Raw genomic sequence first — 21761 nt, 5'->3', positions numbered from 1 at the left:
ACAGATACTGAACAACAGGCTTTGCCGTTAGGTCACCGTTAAGACAGGGAATCTCCAGCACGAGCCTGGCTGTCGTAGGCAGAACGCAGAGCACACACCAGAGATCACAGCTGGGTTGCTCTGTGCCAGACATGATTTTTACAGACCTACCGTCTCTTTTTTCTTCTAGACATGCAAACCTCCCCGCACAAGCTTTAGGGCTGAACTGAAAGCGAGGGTGCTAAATAATTCATCCCATTAAGGGGGTGGAGGAAGGAGACCAAGAAATCCCTAGCAATGCAGACCGAAGAGAACAAAAATCCCTCACCCTTCCGTCCCCCCTTCCAAACTTCTCCCGACTCCCGCGTTGCCCATTGCTTTCGGGATTTTCCTCCGTGCAGCAGAGCAGATCCGTTACAGCCTCTAACCGATGGCGAACCGAACTAACGAAACAAGTATTTCCCAACCACGACGGCCGATGTCACCAGCGCCCAGCTCCTATGGCCCCCGCGGCGGGCAGCGGCCCGGGGAAGGGCCGAGAAGGCGCGGCAGCGAGAAACGCCCCGCAGCACGGGGAACCGGCGGCCGGCTGTGCCTCAGGGGGCAGGGGGCGCGCAAATTTACAACACCACCGCAGCCGGCCCCGCCGCGGCGCCCCCCCGGGGCACGGCCCCGCACGCTGCCCGCCCCCCCCCCCCCCCCCCCGGGCGAGAGGCGCGCTGCCCCCCGCGGGGGGGGGGGGGGGGGGGGGTACGTGTGCGCGGGGCGAACTTTCCCTCCAGCGTCCCCCGCCCACCCCCCGCGCGGGGCGGCCGCTTCCCACGGCCTCGGGGCCGTCCCCCACACCCCCCACACCCCCCCATTACCGAGGCGGCGGGGGTCGCTCCGCCGGAGCTCCCCGGCTGCCCGCGCCCGCCCGGCCCCCCGGCGCCCCCACCTGACCGCGCGGGCCGGGCCGGGCCGAGCCGAGCCGAGCCCGGCCCCGCCGCGCCCGCCCCCGGCCCGCTCGGCTCACACTTCCTCTCGCACCGGAGTTCGCCCGACCGCTGGAAACCGCATACCTTAGATTTCCTGCCGCCGCGGCTAGTTATTTTATTCCCCCCACCCCTCCTCTTTCTTTGCAACTGGGGGCGGGGGGCGGCGTGGGGGGCTGGAGCTGTTTGCTCGCTCGCCTGCCGGAGGGACGGTCTTGTTTGACATCGGATGTTGGTCCCAGTTACCGCCGAGCCTGGCTCGCGGCCATCCCACTTAGGGCAAGTGAGTAAACAGCTGCTCCCGTCGCTTTGCAAGCGCTAGTAACCCCCGGCCGGCCGCTCCCACCTGTCCGCCCGACCTTCCCAAAATATTCCCTGACCCAGTTTAACCCCCCGCTGGTGCCGCTCCATCGCCCTTCACCTCGCCGTCGCAGCAGGCCCGCTGGTGACCTATTTTTCTGGAGCGCAGCCGGCCCCCCGCGCTCCCGGCGGGATACCCGGAGCGGAGCGGCGCGGCCGATGCCGCCCACCGCCCGGCGCCCCCGCGGCCATGGCTGCCCCGTGCGGCGGGGCCCCGGGTGCGCAGCTCCCGCCCGCCCCCGCCCCGCGCTGCGCCACGGCTCCCGGCACGGCCCCCGACCACCTTTCACCAAACGACAGAACAATCCTATGACACCATTTCCTTGCGCTTCTACTGTCATTTCGTCCCCTGCCCCAGGCATAGGGTTTTCTCACTCATCTCCAGCTCCTGCGATAGCAGGGGGTGCTGGTGGCACGTTTCTCTACCCATCCTTTGCCACCGCTTTCATTACGTCCTTCTCCCTTTCTCAAACTGAAGGGGAATACAAAGGTCTACACTTGTTTTCCCCCCCGGCATTTCCTTCTCCATTCGTTCGCTGCTTTCAGTCAATCCCGTATTAAGAGACCCAAACCGTGTGCTAGTCGACTGCCAACTTCAGTCCATCTAATCCTGCCTCACAAACCGATTCCTCTTTCTCAATATGAGCTTAGCACGGCTGAACTGATCTTCTTTTCCCAGCCACTCATCCGAGCTCCACACCTGATTACCTCCACCACAGAAGTTCAAACATTTCATCTTTACTTGTTCCTTTCTCTCACTTTCGCAAGCGGGGCAGTTGCTTTGACTTCCTCCTTCCCTTTCTAAGCACCGCAGGGGTTGGTTTGGTGGTGGGTTTTTTTCCCTTCCCAACTGCTAGGATTATTCTGAAGTGCTCAAAATCTACCCTGTTTACTAACACCTCAGGTTTAACAGCCTGCTCCACAACTGCAACAGCCCCTACACACTATGCAGAAGTCAGTTGCTAAGATTATCTTTCTTTACCATCATTTTAACCACTTTTAACCATCTTCTCATTTCTTCCTGTTCCTCTTCTAACACATTAGTTCTAGGCTTCTCACACTAAAAGCTCCATATAACTTGCCCCTTCCTACTTATTCGCATACTTTATATATATGCAGTTATGTTTAACAGCATATTGAAAAAAAAGCTAAAGAAAAAACTTAGCTATCCTATTTATATTTTATAAGATTACATTAATCAACAATACGCCATGTTTATCTCTCCACTTAAACTGTACAAGTCAGCTTTTTTGTTTTAAAGTTAAGATTTCACTGTGGGCATTACCGCTCTTTAAAATAACCCATGTCTTCATCACCTCTTACATCTTGCTACCAAAGGCAATAACCCATTCTATACTGATTAACAGTGCAGTTTTGGCTCTCCCACTTTAAAAATCCATTAACCTTTACTCTCCTGACCACATAACACAGATTTATGTTTTAAATACAGAACTGAAATGTATACTTACTTTCTATGTATTCATGCAAATAGGCTTCTTTTTGACCTGCCCTTTCTCATCTGCTCATTTAGTCACTGTTAACAGCAGAGCATCTATCTCCTCTACTGCACTGGAGTTTTCCTCCTATGTATTGTCATTTATTTATGCAAATTAAATAGTTGCCCCTGGAATTAGATACCTTGTAAAATGTTTAAAGTTAATAGCCCTAGGACTGGGTGCTCACTAGACTGGAAATTGCGTCATATAGAAGTTCTGCACAACTGAACACCTTTAAGCCATAAGCATGGCAATGTAAGGATTTTGTTTTCTAGTAATACCTCTTAGCTGTTGCAGTGAACAGTCATGGTACCATAAAAAGCAGCAAGAACAGAGACATCTTTAAATGATCTCCTACGACAAGATGACCCACCCAGCGGATGAGGGAAAGGCTGTGGACACTGGCTACCTGGAACTTAGCAAAGCCTTTGACACAGCCTCCCAAAACGTTCTGCTGGAGAAATGGGCTGCACATGGCTTGCATGAGTGTGCTCTGCGCTGGGTTAAAAGCCAAGTAGATGGTTGAACCCAAAGCATGGTAGTAAATGGAGTTACATCCAGCTGGCAGCCGGTCACAAGTGGTGTTCCCCAGGGCTCAGTACCGGGGCCAGTCTTGTTTGGTATCTTTATCAGTAATCTGGACGAGGGGATCGAGTGCATCCTCAGTAAGTTTGCAGATGACACCAAGCTGGGCAGGAGCGTTGATCTGCTGGAGAACAGAAGGCTCTACAGAGGGATCTGGACAGGCTGGACTGATGGGCTGAGGCCAATTGCACAAGATTCCACAAAACTAACTGCTGATTCCTGCACTTGGGTCACTACAACCCCTCAAAACACTACAGGCTTGGGGAAGAGTGGCTGGAAAGCTGCCTGGCAGAAAAGCACCTAGGGGTGCTGGTCAACTGCTGGCTGAACATGAGCCAGCAGTGTACCCAGGTGGCCAAGAAGGTAAATCAGTAGTATCCTGGCTTGTATCAGAAACAGTGTGGCCAGCAGGACTGGGGAAGTGATCATCCCCCTGTACTTGGCACTGGTGAGGCTGCACCTCAAGTCAGTTTTGGGCCCCTCACTGCAAGAGGGACATAGAGGTGCTGGAGCATGTCCAGAGAAGGGCAACAGAGCTGGTGAAGGGTCTAGAGAGCAAGTCTTATGGGGAGCAGCTGAGGGAACTGGGGTTGTTCAGCCTGGAGAAAAGGAAGCTCTGGGGGGACCTTATATTCTACAGCTGCCTGAAAAGAGGTTGTGGGCAGGTGAGGGTGGGTCTCTTCTCCCAGATAGGAAGCGACAGGACAAGAGGAAACGGCCTCAAGTTATGGCAGGGAAGGTTTTAGATTGGATGTTAGGAAAGATTTCTTCACTGAAGGGGTGGTCAGGCACTGGAACAGGCTGCCCAGGGAGGCAGTGGAATCATCATCCCTGAAGATGTTTAAGAAACGTGTAGATGTGGTGCTTAGGGACATGGTTTAGTGGTGGCCTTTCAGTCCTGGGTTAATGGTTGGATCTAATTATCTCAAAGGTCTTTTCCAACCTAAATGATTCTATGATTCTAAATGATAATAAAAGGTAAACGAGATTTACAGTAATAGTTACTAGATTTCAAACTGCTGTACAAACAAGCAAATTTTTAAAATATCCCTAATTGGAATATTTACTACACATCTGATTCATTATTGCTTCTGTATAGAACCATTATTTGGTAAAGGTCCATTACCAACTTAAATTCAGGAAACAAATTTGTCTCTTTAGAGTTTAAAAAGATATGTTTTCCACCACAAATTATCTTTGATTCTGTACAATTCCAAATGTTTCTTATAAATTCTTATCTCTCTCAATCACCACTTCTAATCACCACTGTATTTCCCAGGTTTGCACTGTGGACTCCTATAGCACACATTATTCAGCTGTCTGAACCATCACAAGCAGAATGAATTTTGCACTGTTTGTATATAACTTATGGTGCTACTAAGCAAAAGAATTCCAATATAATTACCACCTAAAGTGAAAGACAAAGATGCTCAGTGAAGTGTAAGCAACATCCCCTGTACCCGTGGGAACCAGCAACATACCACAGGACTTCCACATTCTGGATATGGAAAATACATTACAGAGACACTCTAAATTCCACAGGGTTGTTGCAAAAAGTAGATAAAACTATTGACTTTGTGTTCAAAAAGGAGTGATATTTGGCACTCGTGTCAGTCAAGAAGTAACCTTGAGTTACGCGCACCTATAAGCACACCTCTAAGCTATACCTCTGGCTTAGGTAGTCCTACTCGCATTGCTGCCTGCTCCAGGCTCACTGGTGAAATGGCTGCTGCAGAAGATCACTGGCACCACTAGTCCCACATTCCTGATTCAGTCATAACACTGTAATATCAAAGGTCTTGTCATTATTTATTTTTACACAGTGCAGTATTTGGGACACACTACTCAAACCTTCTGGTCGATTAGGGTAAAAGATCATACAGTATTTTCTTGTTTAATTAGTTGGAGACACTGTGCAAATGAGGGCTGTAGAAATAGCTAACGTCTACTGCTTTTTAAACTTAATTTAGGTGATAGGGGGACAAAACAATGTGACTTTATGCATTTTGGTAAGGAAGAATGGATGGCAAAAAGACTGACAGAGCAATTACAGGGAACTTGAAACATACCCAGAGTCAACAAGATGACCTAACATTTGACCTTTTAAAAATAAATACTCATAATGAATACTTTCAGTTCAGCAAACCATCTCTGAGAAAGAAGAACAATTATCCTAGGTGCAACTGTTAATCCTCAAAGACTGCATCCTATACTTGTCTTTCAGTTATTTATGATGGGAAAGGAAGGGGGCAAAGCACTATTCCAGACCATTAAAAGTGGCAAGTTTGTATTTCACCCCCTGTTCCCTTCTTCAAGAGTCTCATTTCATCAAATGCTCCCCCCACCCCACCCCTTTCTTTTTTTAATCTTCTGGGTCTTTAAGTCAGTAACAACCAGAGAAGGTTTGAGGAACGTCTCAGACAGAATCACCTACAGGATGTGAGGTCTAGCACATGCTCTCCAGTATCAATACCAGGAGCCAGATGGAAGTGATTTTACACTTTTAAGCATTTTTAACTTTTGCACACTGGGATTTCTCCAATGTTCTGGGGTGAATAATGAAAGTTCAGAAAGATTCCAGACTTCTCTGCACTATGGAGATAAGGGTGCTAGCTTTCCTTGCAAACACAGCATATAAGTTTGTTAAGGTCAATATATTTGAAATTCTGTTCCACTTTCAATCAATTTTTTTCATTTCAGAGGATATGCATTGTAAATCCTAGCATGAACTCTTTCCACTTTGGAAGAGTAGATTTCATCTTTTAAGGAAGCCGGACATTGTTTTCACTTATAGATGGCTTTTTTTCTCTCCTTGTAGAGATAAGAGTAATCTCAAGTTTCCAGTAGTAGAAGTCCTACAGGAACTAGAAAGTATCCTTCCTCCAGCAGCAGTATTTGCTTCTTTTAACTTGGAAATTTTAATCTTCTTACAAACAGTCAGAAAACTATAGCTACCAGATAGGAATATTTGCCTAGAAAACCCTGTCTAATCCAGAGCAGCAAATTTTGTGGTCTTTTTTCCCAGTCAAATTTCTTTTTTACAGTAGTTTCAGCACTGATGGAAGGAGACCAGCAAAGCTTAGCAGTGGAACTGGCTGCTACCACCAAACCCAACAACATACCTGCACTAAAATTAAACCCATATGGTGGTCAGCAGGTAACAGAGGTTAAGGAGGGTGAGGAAGAGCAAGGGGAGGAAAATATATTTCATATATTCACCACTTTTGCGCTTTTGTTATCCAAAGATGCTATCCTGTTTATATACAGGTTTATGTTTCTTGTTTATTAAGAGGTAATTTTGTTCTCTTTGAATTTCCAAGAGAAGCATAAACCAGCAAGTGTCAAAATTGGACCGTCAGACTACTTTTACCTTTTCAAAGCCTTACTCTTTTCAATATTCAATGAGTAAGGGTACTTCAGTCCTTTCTGACAATTACTATTATGCTTGAAAACCACAACTTTGCTTGTAGAAGAATATTTTAACCAATTTGATATCATTTTATGACAAACTTACTCCTCTTAAGAACAGGAATTTCTATGGATAAAGCTATTACTTTTCAAGTTTCACATGGGCATATATGCTGTCTTTGTCTAGAGACAAATGTAAAATAGTACCCAATTATTTGTCCACACACTACATTTAAACTGCTCTTCTTAAAAGGACAAATGGAAGAAGAAAGAATAAATGCAAATGGAAAAACAGGAGAGGAATATGTCAAAAGGAGGCAACAGGAGTTAAGAGAAACTAAAAGGAGATTTGGAACAGAAACCTGTGGTATATCATCTTGCTGTCTTCACCTTGCTGCCCACATACTTAAAAGACCTCAGATTCAGACTCATCTCCTGGTGGGCCTTTCATTTTGTAAGCTTCAGTCTGCTGCTGGAGACAGCTCTCAGACAGAAGTTTTCAGGAAGAAAGACACTTTGCTTTACTTTACCTTATCGATTTGAGAACATACAGAGGCAGGAAGTTTTATTCTGGCTCAATTATTCACAAAAAGCAAGCAGAGACTTGTCAGATTTTGAAGGGAGAAAAGTGACATATTGAAAAGACAGTGACAAAATAACCCAGAAAATAGGCCTACATGTGAATGGTTTACCTGCCTACATTGTGACAGCAATGCTGTGCCCAGAATACACTATCTACAGTTTCTAGCAAAGATTTCAGAAAGAAAGTAACACTCACCAATTACTAATTTACTAAGAAGAAACCCCCCCTTCCACTTAATGATTCTCCCCTTTTCTCCCACACTCTGTCAGCAGGGTCACATCAACTGGTTGTCTAAATCCTAGGCTGAGAACTCTCTGGGCATGAAATGTGTAAGGCAGTTAAGCCCTGCCTGCCTGTTTCCTCTTTTCTTCCCTAAACCAAATCTTTTTGCTTCTCAAGTGCCTGGGTGCCAGGTGGCACAAGCTGAAATAACTTTTATGACATGGTAGTTCATATTTCTGAATTTCAGCATGGGAACTGACTTTCCAAAACTTTTCATCCAGATACTAATGCTCTCCAAGGCAGTTAAAACTGGTTTTTTTGTAAATTTCTTCACTTGAAATTCTGTAATGCAACCTAGCAATGCTGAGAACCCAAACCCATTTCCTGACCAAGAGCCATTAGACTTTCTCCAGTTCAGATTCACCACGCAATCCTTCATCAGTGAAATACAGCAGATGCACCTTGAAACTCACTTCCACACTTTTCTTTGTGATTCGAAATAGCTGCAACTGGACTCAGTTTTCTTTCTAGCTTTCATACTTCTACAAAACATTTGAATAAAGTAACAATACGCTTGAAGAAAGCGCATTAGTATCTCATTGTGCTACTATCGTCTCATCAAAATCTTAGGTTTGGAATTCAATCAGTTGCAGTAGGACTAAGTCCTCTAGCCTGTTAGCCACTGTTAAAAATAACATTTCTTTCTGATTAAGATTACTTTTATTGCCTAATCTATTTTAAAATAAGAGTTCATTTTCACCTTGCTTTAAAAGGTCTTTGTTGCTCAACATTGTAACTGCTCTTTCTCCTAAAATACACATCAACACACACACGTGCTCGCATGCAGAGTAAAACTCAAAAAGTCCTTCTACTGTTCCTCATGTTTGATCCCTGCAAGACAAGAATTCCCTACCTGCAGAACCCGTTTTACTTACGACAAAGCATTCAGGATGCATTTTCCTATGTGTTCCCCTCCAACAGAGAAAAGTGTATTTCCTTGAAAATTTTCTTGTTTCTTTCTGTTGTATTGTTTGTTTTGGTTTGGTTTGGTGTTGTTTTTTTGGTTTTTTGTTGGTTTTTTTTTTTTGGGGGGGGGGGTGGGGGGGGGAGTTACTGTTGCAAGGTTAGGATAAAAAAAAAAAAACCAAAAAAACACCTTCATACAACAATGGCCACAAAAACTATAGGGCGCAAAATCTGAAGAATAACTCCTCCTGTATGTGGCAGTTAAAAGTGAAAAAAAAATTCAAATATTTTTTCTTGCTTTGCTGTTCATGCAAAGCATCTCATTATGAAATATACATAGGATATGCAGGATGTTTACTTCAAGATTTGTGCAAAGCAAGAATAAGGAATAAATGTGCCAATCAAACGCTAATTGTTTAGTTTTTCATACTCATCAACACTGATATAAAAAACAAGACTAGCCACTGTTAATTTCAATTTTCATCAGTTTCTAATATTTTATACCTTAGTGTTTTATTTAGAAACTATATGGAATATTGCTTATTTGCTGTTGCAATTTAAATATTAAATAAAGGCGATTTTAAAAAATACATTTTGTAAAAGCTTAAGCTTCCAAAATTTCAATCTTTGCTTTGAATTGGCTTAACTTTCGAAAAATTAATCTGTATATGTAGCTGCACGTTTACCTGAAATGCTAAAAAATGTAAAGTTTGTTGGTTTGGGGTTTTTTTGTGTGTCTTGAAAGCAACATTCACTTCAGTATAATTAATTCAGAAAAATACTTTGGCTCTTTTGTTTGTTGGAAAGAAAATGACAATGAAAATATCCTGACCTAAAACCTGTTGGGAAGTAATTTTCAGTAAGACCTTTAGTACAGAGCTGTCAGACTAAGGGCAAACAAAGCCAGATGTTTTTCTTTTTAGCCTGCTGGAACAACTATCTCATTACAGACGTGAAACCATCACCCTTCTGTGTCACCCAATATAATTTTTAAAGATTAAGTTTATCCCATTGTCAGTATTTCAACTTATAAAGTAATTGGAACGTGCACTTGATTTCAACACATTCCTATTGTAAGTATTTTCTCTTACTCTACAAAGAAAATGCTTTTGAACATTGCACTGCATTCACATCAAAAGTCCCAACTTCATTATACAACTACACTGGCCTGTAATTCCTACTTTTTAAAAAAATCTGATTTATGATTCTATTAAACTTTTTTAATACTGAATCTGCTACTAGCTGTGATACACACATGGACCAAAACATAAAATATGTACTCTATATTAAGCAGATCAGTCATGATAGAAGGCAGTGTTAAAGTGTCACAGAGTTTGGGATGGCTACACACTTCTCCATGGATGAGCTACACAGACATAAAATCCTGGCCTATGTTCAGGTTTGTCCAAATTTTTCCCACTGGAAATACTTTAGTCACTTCAGAGTCAGTATCACTGGAATAAGTGGATCTCAGTAACCCTAAAATATTGCAATTGATAGTTATACCATTAATTAAGATAAACAAGCAACAAACCCCAATACATACTCTTAAACCCTTAGTGCAGTCTGTTGGGAGAAACAAACAAGGTATGTGCAAACAGAAAACATTTTAGCTGTTATACCAAGCCCATGAAATTATCTCAAACATCTGAATACTTAAGAAAACGCCATTATATTAACGACTCACACTAGTTCCAGTCTACTAAACAGGAGATCACAGTATAAGTGCTGATACACTTTGAATATACACACAGGGAAAAGCAAAGAGATAAAGATTTAAATAGAAAATGACCTGGTAGGAGTTTTCAATTCTAATTTTTATCATGTGTCGGCAAACCAAACAGCTAGAAAAATTAATAATTCATTCTGAGTAACTGTGAGAAAGCACTTCAAGTGAAAGGTCTGTGTTTTTTCTGTTTTTGCTTCCTCTAACCTATAGAAAAATTATACAACTTCATAAAAGCCAAATTTGTGAAACTGTTTATTGACAGGAGGTGAGCAAGCAAAGTGGTGGAGATGAAGTGTAGGCAACTGAAATGAACAAAGGTCATAAAGCTTCTGGAAATAAGCCATTTTTCACTCAGGCTCTTAAAGGGACTTCCCTTATTGGATCACAGTAACATATCTGACTGTTCAGCAGAGTAAGCTAAAATACTGACCACTGTGGACTTCATTACTTTCGCTCACCCACTCAATCATATTTTATTTCTTTTCAGGAGACTGAGAAAGTCACCTTGTTTAAGTGGTCAACCCTTGCTGCTTCACATAGTAGCCATCACACAAACTCTGAAAGTGTTCACATTATGTCAGGAAATCCTACCTCCTCCACAGGAGCCAAACAGTCTGGAACAATAACACACTATACAGTATTCAACATTTTTAGTCCTCTAACTCTAGGAATTTTGCCAAAGATGGAGTACTATTACTCAGAGAACTCCCCCTTCAATATCTTCATCTAAGCTCTGCACAGTGATACTGCAGTAAGCTAGCAAATCATCATACACTATCTACTGCACAACAACAAATATGTTCTTACCTATCCTCATCTGCCACTTTATATCCTGCATCTTAACCTTTTAAATTTGGCCAATTTTATCTTGCTGTAGCCATTAAATTAAAAATATCTATAAATGCTTTCCACTTGCACAGATGTACACACAGACGTGTATCAGGCTGCTCTCATCCCACATTCTTGTGTTTTCATTTTTACATTAAGGCAATGTATATCCATGAAAAATACATAGATCCTTCTGCTGAGAACTGTAATTCTAGGAATATTTCTCATGAAATATGCTGCTTTAATAAAGTTAATGTCACTATTAATTTTCTTCTAAGGATGAAAGTTATAATAAATCACTATAATGCCAGGGAAATTAAAAGCATCACAGGTACAGAATGAAATTGTCACTGGGTTTCAGAAAGGTAGTATGAGCTGTTCATCTGGTGGTAGCTGGGTTTGTGTTTACTTACTGCCATTTGGCTCCTTTAACCTTCAAGAGTGAGACTGATATTTTTACACAGGCATGATACAGGAATGAAAAAATCTGTCATACCTGAAACATGGAACAGACAATTGCTGTAGTGAGCAAGATCAGATACAGGCTGATATCTACCTCAAAAGCAGTCCCGGAAGTATCTACAAAATTAAATATATAGAGGCAACTGCCTAGATTAATGCTACAGAATCCTCTTAACATACAACTGGTAGAAACAGTTCATCAAGAAAAAAACATACTTGATGTTGGTTATATGACACATAGTTTCATCTAAGAAAGAAGTTTTGAAGAAAACTGCTCTGAGTGTGTCTGGATTCTGGCTACACATCCATTAAATTTATGTTCCTCAGAGTAATGTTATCAGGTTTAGAACAAAAAAGGGTAAAGACAACAAGGCGTGACTTCAGACACATACACACTACTTGCCTGTTCAACACTCTTGTGTGAACTCTACACATTGATTTTAAAAGGAGTTACGTCAAAGCTTTCAGTCAGAGGCTACAGGAATTTATAGGGGAAAGGAAGATGCTAATGACAGCTAATTAAAAAGATTCATTTTTGTTTTAGATTTTCTTCTAAGATTCCAAATTTACTCTTTTCTGGTTTTGTTTGCTTTTTTTATGTAGCAGCATACACTGACGTAACTGTTCTTGCCATTTATTTGTATGTTAAAGCTAGAATAAATAACTCATAGTAAGAAGCTGCGAAAACTAGCAATAACCAGATAGCAGACATATAATTTTGTCCATATATTTTAAAGACCTTTCATGGATCATCACCTTTAACACTCCACTCTTCTACTGTATTTAAAAATCTATTTAGTTTTTAAAAAATCATACTTAGATTTTTTTTCTAAAAAGAAAGAACCTAAGTTTAAAACGAACTTCACTAGGTGTCTAAAGGTAGCTCTCCCATCCACATCTGATTCAGAGCTAGCAGATGGAAAAATCAAATTATGGATTTATTCATTGCACATTTCTAAAAGGACATTCATCACACAGTATTCCAGCAAGCCTGCACCTTTCCAAATACTGTTTAGAGTGGGTGAAACAGTTGCTGTGTAAACTCTTTAAGATCCAGCTTTAGAAGTAACTAACGTCCTGTAACACACTACAACCTCCACGACAATCTCCCTTCTGCAAGGCCATGTCTTCATTTATTTCAGGGTTATTTGTTCCCTAGCTTACCTTTGCTTAGGAATTCATCTACTCAACAAAAGAAGGAACTTTTCCTAGGGAACCAGAACGGAAAAAACTAGCTGTTTAATATCCACTGGCACAAATGACAGTTCAAAATCCCATGCTTGTATCTCCAGGGATTTAAATTTATTGGTATCTTTACTAGCTGGGTCTTAGAAGCCTGCAAAGTTAGCCAGAAAGAACAGCGTGTATATATTGAGACAGAAAACTCTGTGAACGATGGACATTTTTCACTGATGAGTTCTGTTTTTCCAAGAGGATGGAGAGAAGAACTGTAAATAACATGTTGGACAGAGGTTGAAAAAGTTATCTAGCTTTTTATAGGCAACTTTTAAGACTTCATTGCTTACTGGGTTTCTGGTTTTAATCCAATCACTACGAAAGTTTCACTTGCACGGTTAACTCTTTGCTTACCTCTGTTTTCAGAGTTGGCATTAAGATTGCCTAAGAAAGCAAGCACATGAAAGCAAGCAAGGGAGAATGAGAGAACAAACTCCTTTGTACCTACTAAAGGCATTCTTCCAATTAAAACATGAAAAAGCTGGGCAGGAGGTGGATGAGTAGAATTACATTAACTTTACAAGTGGAAAAAAAAGGGGGTAAAGAAGGAAAATGGCTTGCTACTGGCAAAAGAACAACAATCAAGGGTAAAGTCAGAAAATATACCACGAAATTTTAACTCTTACTGTAGAGGCAACTGCTATCACAGTTTCTTGCTTCCCCTTTCCCCAGTGGAAGTTAATTGCCATGCTAGACAAGAAAAACAATGGAAATTATACGCTTATTCACCTAAAATACACAGATTCTCAAAAAGCTACCTTTTCCACACATAAAATATCTGCCTGTTTCAAACATAGATACTAATATGAGTAAATTTAGTGGAATTGGAGAAAACTAATTCTCTACCATACATTCACTTTTATAAAACTGATTTTCACGGTTTGAGAGAAGGGCCAGGCTATTACCTCGTTATGCATTTTCATGAGCCAACTTACCCAAAATGTAAGCATTCATTAAAAAAAGTTTCTAGGCTTGATGCAAAAATAACCCCATAGATGAATTATATTTAATCAACACAAAAGTGCCTTTCTGAATATGCAGGCAGATGAGACAATGGTTTTTTCAATGCAAGTTCCTCTATCCTGTGGCTCAATGGACATTCAATAATGGATGCTGGGAGCACCATGTCTGCAACATGGTAGTATTCCACAGAAGACACAGTGAAGTGAAATTGAGAAAATTAACAAAGAACAAAAAGGAAGAAAAACAACGAACAGAGTGCCTTGGAAGACAATGATGTGGTTTCACTCTTCAGTCTTTCAAGTTAGCTTACACTGTAACTGTAAAGTAACTGCCATTTATACAGCTGATTGTATTTACAAAAGAAGGCATAGGATTATACAATCACTTTGGCTCAGAAGGGACTCCTGGAGGGTTTTTTTATTTATTACTCAGCAGCTTTCCATACAAGTATCTCTTCACCACACCAGAAATGGTTTCCTCACACAGACGAAGAACAATAGCTTTATAATAACATTTATTCAGGAACATAGGAAAAGCAATTAAATACTCATTAAAATTACTGAGGAAGCAAGCCAGGCAGGCAGCATGTTAGCTCAAACATATCTTCAGTGCAGTATAGCAAGGTCCCCCTTATCATTTCTTAAGGAGAGGTACCGGCTGACCCATACAGCCTCCGCTCACACAAGCACTTCTGCAGCAAAGATTCCCTGCAGCATAGTGCCTCCTAACAGTGCACTGCTGACAATCCTAGTTTCTGAACTGTCACATCATTTCATAAAGCGGCTTGCTCTTCCTAGTACAAGAAGAAAATATGTAGCAGGGAGATGTCTTTTACTTAACAGCTGAATTCTTCACAGTCGGTAGAAAGCTGGCAGTAAGAATCTGCATTTGCTGAACAGCACTTTTACAGAGCAGAAAGCTTGCTCTTTCAGGGCCTGTTTCCTGCACAGTGAAAACAGATACTTCACGGCTACAATATGGCCATCTCCTGAAAAGATTAAAGACAATTCTATCTTTTAAAGATGGGTAAATCCCCATCCGCTAACCAGATGCCCCTATCTGCCTACCAAAAGCATAAAAAAAGACAAACAGAAGCATAAAAATATCAGACTATTAACATGCATTGTAATTATAATATCATTATTTTGCTTTATGCAACTACACAGAAGGTCAGTGTTAATGGTAGAGGTCACCTTTTCTAGACATTTCTTTTTGTATGCCACCTATTAAATGGTACTAAGTCTAATAACTTGTTTCAAGTACTACCTAGTTGCTGGAATCAAAAAGTTTGGGTTTTTTTTAAATGATTCCTTTATGGTTTCTCTTCCCTTGTGGTTGCATAAAAATGGCATCCAAAACACTCAGAAGCAGTAAGGGCAAAACTGAATAACTAAACCCTTGTGATTTCTGGGATGCACTTGTGATTCTTTTTTAAAAAAAAAAATTTAAACTTGAGTTGGCAACCTCTTATACTCATTTCCACATAAAGTGTTAGAAGCACTAAAATGACCAATATTTTTTTCAAAAAGTTGCACTTAATCACGATCAAGCTAAAACATAATCGTTCATTCTCTTAGAGCCCCCATACACAATAAAATTCCAACTCTCACCACACACAATCTCAACTCACATGGACGCACAGTAAGTTTCTTCAAGTTCTTTTCCTTTTCCCCCACTCTGATTCAAATGACACTATTTTCCTCAGAAGACTTATGTTCCATATAGCAGATGTCTAAGAGCTGGAAGCACACTTGCCAACTGAAGAGACACATACCAACTATGAGCAGGAGGAGAGTAACTCTGATCTATCACCAGCCAAGGACAGGAAGGAAAGCAGAGCAGTAAAAGTTCTACCAAAGTGATTTTAGTCTGATGTTGCCTCCAGTTTCAGGCTTTTCTAGTACATGGAAGGAAACTGTGATCCTGAGGCTTCAGTCAAGTAGCCACAATCAGGCTTGAAGAGCTGCCCTTGGCCACATGTGGTATTTGGGGGTTCTTCAGGCCAACACTAGTAGCAACCTCAGACTGGGCAGAACAAATGCCTAGAAAAAGGTTCAGACCACCCTAATGGATTTTCCCTCTTCCGTTAGAGGATATATAGCCAGTTATCTCTAACAGACATTAAATTCTGTAACAATGTTTCATCTTAATTCAAATAATGGGAAACATTAAGGTGAGGTTACCCTTCAGGAGCTGAGAGGCAAACAAAAGGCGGCTGTATCAGATCAGAAAAAAATCCCATATACTCACTCAGTGCCATATTTCTGACGGCGACCAGGGAGGATGTCTAAGGGAAGGTCTAACAACAATTGATGCGTTTAATGAAACTTTCTTGATGTTACAAGCCCAGCTTCCAGGAGAGCTGAGGCACGTTGCCCTTCCCCCTTGCTTCTCGATAGTCCCCTGTATTAGAGACTTCATAACAGCTTTCTTTGCTACATCTCAAATTTATCTGGATGGCTCTAGTTGTGCAGAATCCCAAAAGTCAACCCTTGCACCTTGCTTTCCTTTCCAGAATCAAAATTTCTCTGGTAAAACAGAGCGCTAACTCTCAACCTGACACAGAACTAGGGAAAGAACATGCTGCACAGGGAGTGTAACAGAAAAAGCACCCACTGGTTATCACCATGCTGTAACAAGAGCTACCTCTAGAAATTGCAGCACCAAACTTAAGACTTTATACTTCAGCTGCTCAGTGTCCAGAACTCTCAGTTCTGCACAACAGAACTCTCCTGCCAGTGCCCAGTCACACGTGGCACGAACCATGGCAAATTAAAGTGAAATCACTATCTCTCAGCTTCTGGCTCCCTGTGGATGCTGCTACCTTAATGTGACCCTGCTTACACAGACCACAGAATGAAGCGTTTCAGGGATACAGCAGGGAATAAACATAGTGTGATTCTTCTGGAATTAAAAATAGAACAATTATCCTTAACAGTCTGCAGCAAGACTTCATGCACTTGAATGTCTGCATTATAGTATATTGTGGGCACGCACAGCTTTCATATGTGGGGAACAGTTACCAAAGATGGACATCAAGATCTTTGTTACAACAGATTATTATTACCACAGATGATGTGCCAGGAAAATTCAAATACTGTATATTAAACCATATGGAGAAGTTACTGGTACACTGAGCTCAACCATCAAAACGCTTCTTTCACAATCACCACCCACCCACAGACTGATGAATACCCATCATCTGTGCACAAAGTTTAACTTTGTTTTATTAATAGTGGCATAAAATCTGAATATATTAAAAAAGTTACCTACTATATAAAGCAATGTTTGGGGATTTTTTTTTTCTCCTGGTGAATTAATTTCTAATTTAGTTACTATACAAACTATCCTGGAGCCCTCTTAAAAGAAATAATAAAGTCTCTCTATGTATTTACACAACCAATAAGGAAGAGGAAAAAAGCTAGAGTGTACCTGTCCATGCACCTTAGAGAGAAATGTGTAATTGGCCAAACAAAAAAGTCTTCATATTCCTTCATAGGAACACAGCTAAAACTCCTGTAAGTCTAACTGCAATAATCATTCATACAATGATTGCCATCACTAGCAGGGCCATGAATGTGCAAACATTTCTGGTCCTAGAAAATCAGGGCCATTCCTCTCTGTTTGAGAAACACATAGGTACAATAACGCAGTATTTTTTTTCTAAGAACTGAAAAAGGGAAGTTCTGTGCATCCTGACATTATTCTAATATGTCAAGTGAGAAGAAATCAGGGCTAACTGAATATGCCTTTTTGCCTATTCTGAAGACAGTAAAAAATTCAAAGAGATTTCTGTCGCAGCTGAGCGACAGTTAACAAATTAGACAACCGACTGTGACACACAGATTCAGACCAGCAGTTCCACAGTAAAATTTAACAGGAGACAGCTTTACCCAGGTTTATTTCTTTTCATATGGTGCTGTCATAAACATTTCATAAATAATTCTACTAGGAGTATGCATGATTTATAAAATGTCTGGGAGGAGCAGGCTGGCACAGTCCCTACTTGTCTTTGAGCTGCTTGGTAGGTTTCTCTCTTGCACACTGTTGTTTGTACTTGTAAAACTGAGTCAGCTATAATTTTAACAACCTTGAATATTCTGTACAAGAGATTAAAAATACTAGTGCTACTTGCTCCAGAAGAAAAAGGTATTTCAATAGTAAAGTATCTACAGAAAGCCACTTAGACATTCATTTAACTCTTTTGCACCACAAAGGCCAAAGAGTTCTCAAAAATAAAACCAAATGCATTTCACAAAAGCAAATAAACACTTCAGACAAAGTGTTTCTGCTGAAAATAACCCTGGCGAACATTAATAAGCTTAGAAAATTTTAAGATTGACCATTTAATTTCTAAGATTAGATATGACTACTTACTTCAGTAGAGCTTCATAATTTCTGTTCTATCACCTGACTGTCTGTGAAGACACTAGCTGGGACAGTGGGCTGTAATACCATCTGCATGCAATGCATGACACACAAGTTGTATTCTGAGCACTGACCCAGATGGTGCAGTACATTTGCTTACCCACTGCCTGGCTAGGAGCTTTGCATGAGAACAAACTAGTTGAGGTTTAACACAGACAAGGTCAACGCAGTGTTGAGAGATTTTTTTTAACAAGTTGTTCACTGGGTTTTAGGTTTGTCCAATTTTGGAATGTCAGATGACACTAACAGCTTTTTTTCATGGGCACTTGTAGCCCTTTCTCTCTTGGATCTGGATTTTCTCACTGTGCTATGTCTGTGTCATCTGTACTGGATTACTGCCACATGTTCCACACAGAGTGTTACTTGAAGAGGATTTTGAAAATATAGCTGGGTAGAAAATGAGACCACCAAAATATTGTATCATGCTAAACTCAAAATATATGCTGTACCTCTTAACAGGAAGACTAACGTATACGTCAAGATGTTAGCACCAATTCACAAAGGCCTCAACATGTTGTTTTGGTGTCTGAGGCATCCCATGTGCTAGTTATATTATCACCATAGCTGAAACACACTGGAGTAGGGTCCCCAGACTGAAATTTCTCAAGCCTGAAGGCAGCAGTCTACAGGGAGGACTCTAGACTAACATTATCTTTGCCTGTTGGCAGACCCAAGTTCAAGCTAAGAACAACATTTTCATACATCTCTCTTTCCTAAAAGTATTGCCAATATATTGCACTGGGCTAGCACATACCTTTTGTTGAAGGTTATCTTTTATTTCAAAGTGTATTTAATGTCTTATTAAAGAAAATTAATAACATTAAATTATGGGAATTAATTCTTGTTGATTTATAAAACAATTATTATACAGCCTTTTAGTACCTACACTAGCACTTTTCATCCTTCAGAGTATAAAAAGATTAATATGCAGAATAAGGAATGATTGTTTTTTTGAAATAATGCTAGGAACATCCACCTAGGGATACAATGGAATCTATCTTTAAATTACATTACCTAGCATTAGCATTCAAAAACTAGACACAATTTAGGTCAAACACTGATCTCAATGTGGTAAATCATAATTCCAAGTATAAACACTCCCTTATGCACACTGCTCGGTCCCCTACTGCAGCAAAAGGAGTGGTTGGGAGTGCACCACCACACCCACTGCTCATCTTCCTCATGCATAAAACCACAGGATACTCAACACTTAAGCCTACAATGATGTCAGCCTCGATCATGCACACCTGACTTAAAGCATGTTGAGTAATTTCATTCACTCCTACAAAAATATTTGCATTATATGGATGTGAGCCAAAGTATTCACCAGTTATTAACCAGAATTAATCTCACTGCAGGGTTCTTGTAAGGAAAGCAGGTGGATACTGCAGGGAAATAACCAGAACAAAGCCGTGTAGTCATCAATCAGGTCACAATCAGACTGACACTATTTATTAATGAAAACTTATATCCAGAAAGATGGAACGACAAAATCTCTTTTTGCAAACTGATCCATGATAACAATTTTGAACCACAGTCAGTACTGCTTGGTTGTTCAGACTGTCTGAGGGATTATAATCAGAGAACACCACTTACCTTGTACTTAACAGAAGTTTGCACAAAGGTGCTAATTAAGACAACATACAGCAAAAATGAAGATAGATGTTAACAGATACAAAATTGAAATAAAGTTCACAGTTAAAGTATTAAACCAGAAGTACGGAATGGGAAAGCAGAGACAAAAAAACCAATCTGTCACTGCAATCACAGGCGACCATATAACAGATACATAATCCAGAAAGACAAACAGAATATCTCCATGTTCTCACCACACATTGCAAGCCACAAAACAGCTACAGAATCCTATCACAAAAGAGCAGGAGGCACAAAAACCTAGAACATACCTCAGAAAAGCCAGAGATACTAAAGACAACAGCAACGTGTTAAGTGGTAATCACAGCAATCACAGGAATTTGACAGATAAACACTTGTGTAAGTCTCAGAAGTATTCTGTCAGGCATCACTGAGGGGCACAGACACCCCTGTGGACTACAAGATATCACAGGTACAGTCTGTGCAACAGCGCCACTACTACACTGTGGGACTTGGAAATACTCTCTGCTGAGCCATGCTACAAAAGCTGAAGACAAGAAAGCTCCTTCCAACTCCAGAGATTTCTTAGAGCAACTAGTACTATTTTTTTGTCACAGGAAGTGCAAGTCTAGTTGAGACACAGTAAACAAGAGGATAATTAAAGTGAACAGAATTAGAAATTTTATAGAGGGTTCAGCCATCAAGTGTATGTTAAATGATGCATAAATGAGAAACGTTCATGCTTCTGTCCCCATGTTTTCAAGCTTGTCATAAATAATTCTTCTAATGTGGTTCCCTTCAATAGAGGAAAATCCCAGTAAGTATCTCTATAATACAATTTTGCCTTTCCTTTAGCTGCTCATGGCTTGTTTAATGTGCCTGTGCTGAATTTCACATTACTGTCCCTTAACAAACCTTTTAAATGAGAAACAGGTGTTAATATGATGGCTGAGAAAGTATGGGTGTGTTTATCAGCTGTATAAACTTACATTGAAGAAATTCGTCTTGTTCCTCTCGCAGAAGAGGCCTTGTGCAGGCATGTGCTTCAGCTGCTGCCAAGGGACCCCACTGCCCAGCAGCACGTCACGGGCCCACTGCAGGTTCTGTGGATGAAATGGGGCAGGTGAGTTGCAGGCAGGGGACAGAAATGCCACCACATTACAAGTGCAAAGCATTCACTTGCTTTTATTTATTAACCTGCATTGTCATTTCTCATTTTCCACCTAGCTGCTGCTCCAACAGTATTTGTAGTGGCATGTGATTTGGAAAATGCATCCCTCAGGAGAGAGAAGCCAGCTTGCTTCTCAGAACAAGCATCCAGACTGATCAGCCCCAGCAGACTAGTCAGTCCCCTACAGCTGCTGAATCCAGCCTCATATCATTAAGTTTTGCTTTCTTGGTTGTTTGGGGGTTTTTTTTGTTGTGTTTTTTTTTTTACCTCTGTTTCATTGAGATCCACCCTCCATCTCCCATCACCTACAGAAACCTGACCTACAGGTATATTTAAAACACAATTGTTTTGTTAAAAGTGGAATTTTAATGTTTAATATAAAATAATTTATATTAAAAAAAGTATTAATTTCCTCAGCAAACAGTGGAACTCACTGTCCTGGGTGTCCTGCGACCTCCCTCTGCACAGCAGGCCGCTTCGTGCCCACGCTGGCCCTCCCTGTCCCTCAGCCCCTCCAGTTCCCCGTCAACCCTCTAGAAGCCCCCCCAGCTCCTCCCCAGGGCTAGTGACCTGCCTGGCACACCTGCCAGAGGCCAGGCTGAGCACAAAGGGCAACCTCTGGGCTCAGACTGCAGCCTTCCTGTGGTTGGGTGGTGAATCCAGGCCTACCACCTCTACCTAGCCATGGCCCTCCATGTCATTTCTCTTAACCTCTCTGGAAAATTCCACACCTGTCATCAAATTTGGTGACTAGTGCTCAGTGAATTAACAGGAAACT

General features: G+C 41.1%; 1 protein-coding gene across 6 annotated transcripts in view; it reads right to left on the bottom strand.

Moving 5' to 3' along the window:
• CABIN1 (calcineurin binding protein 1) overlaps positions 1–21761 on the bottom strand; it is a 118083-nt gene that overhangs the window by 46794 nt on the left and 49528 nt on the right. For all 6 annotated transcript variants that reach the window (XM_055704796.1, XM_055704789.1, XM_055704808.1 and 3 more), the window contains one exon: positions 20802–20915. In XM_055704796.1, coding sequence (XP_055560771.1) covers positions 20802–20915 — 114 coding nt within the window. The remainder of the gene's footprint in view (positions 1–20801; positions 20916–21761) is intronic.

This window comes from Falco cherrug, chromosome 1, assembly GCF_023634085.1.
Source record: "Falco cherrug isolate bFalChe1 chromosome 1, bFalChe1.pri, whole genome shotgun sequence".
NCBI lineage: Eukaryota > Metazoa > Chordata > Aves > Falconiformes > Falconidae > Falco > Falco cherrug.
Note: the sequence above shows the minus strand (reverse complement) of the source record. Positions and strands in the feature narration are given on the sequence as shown.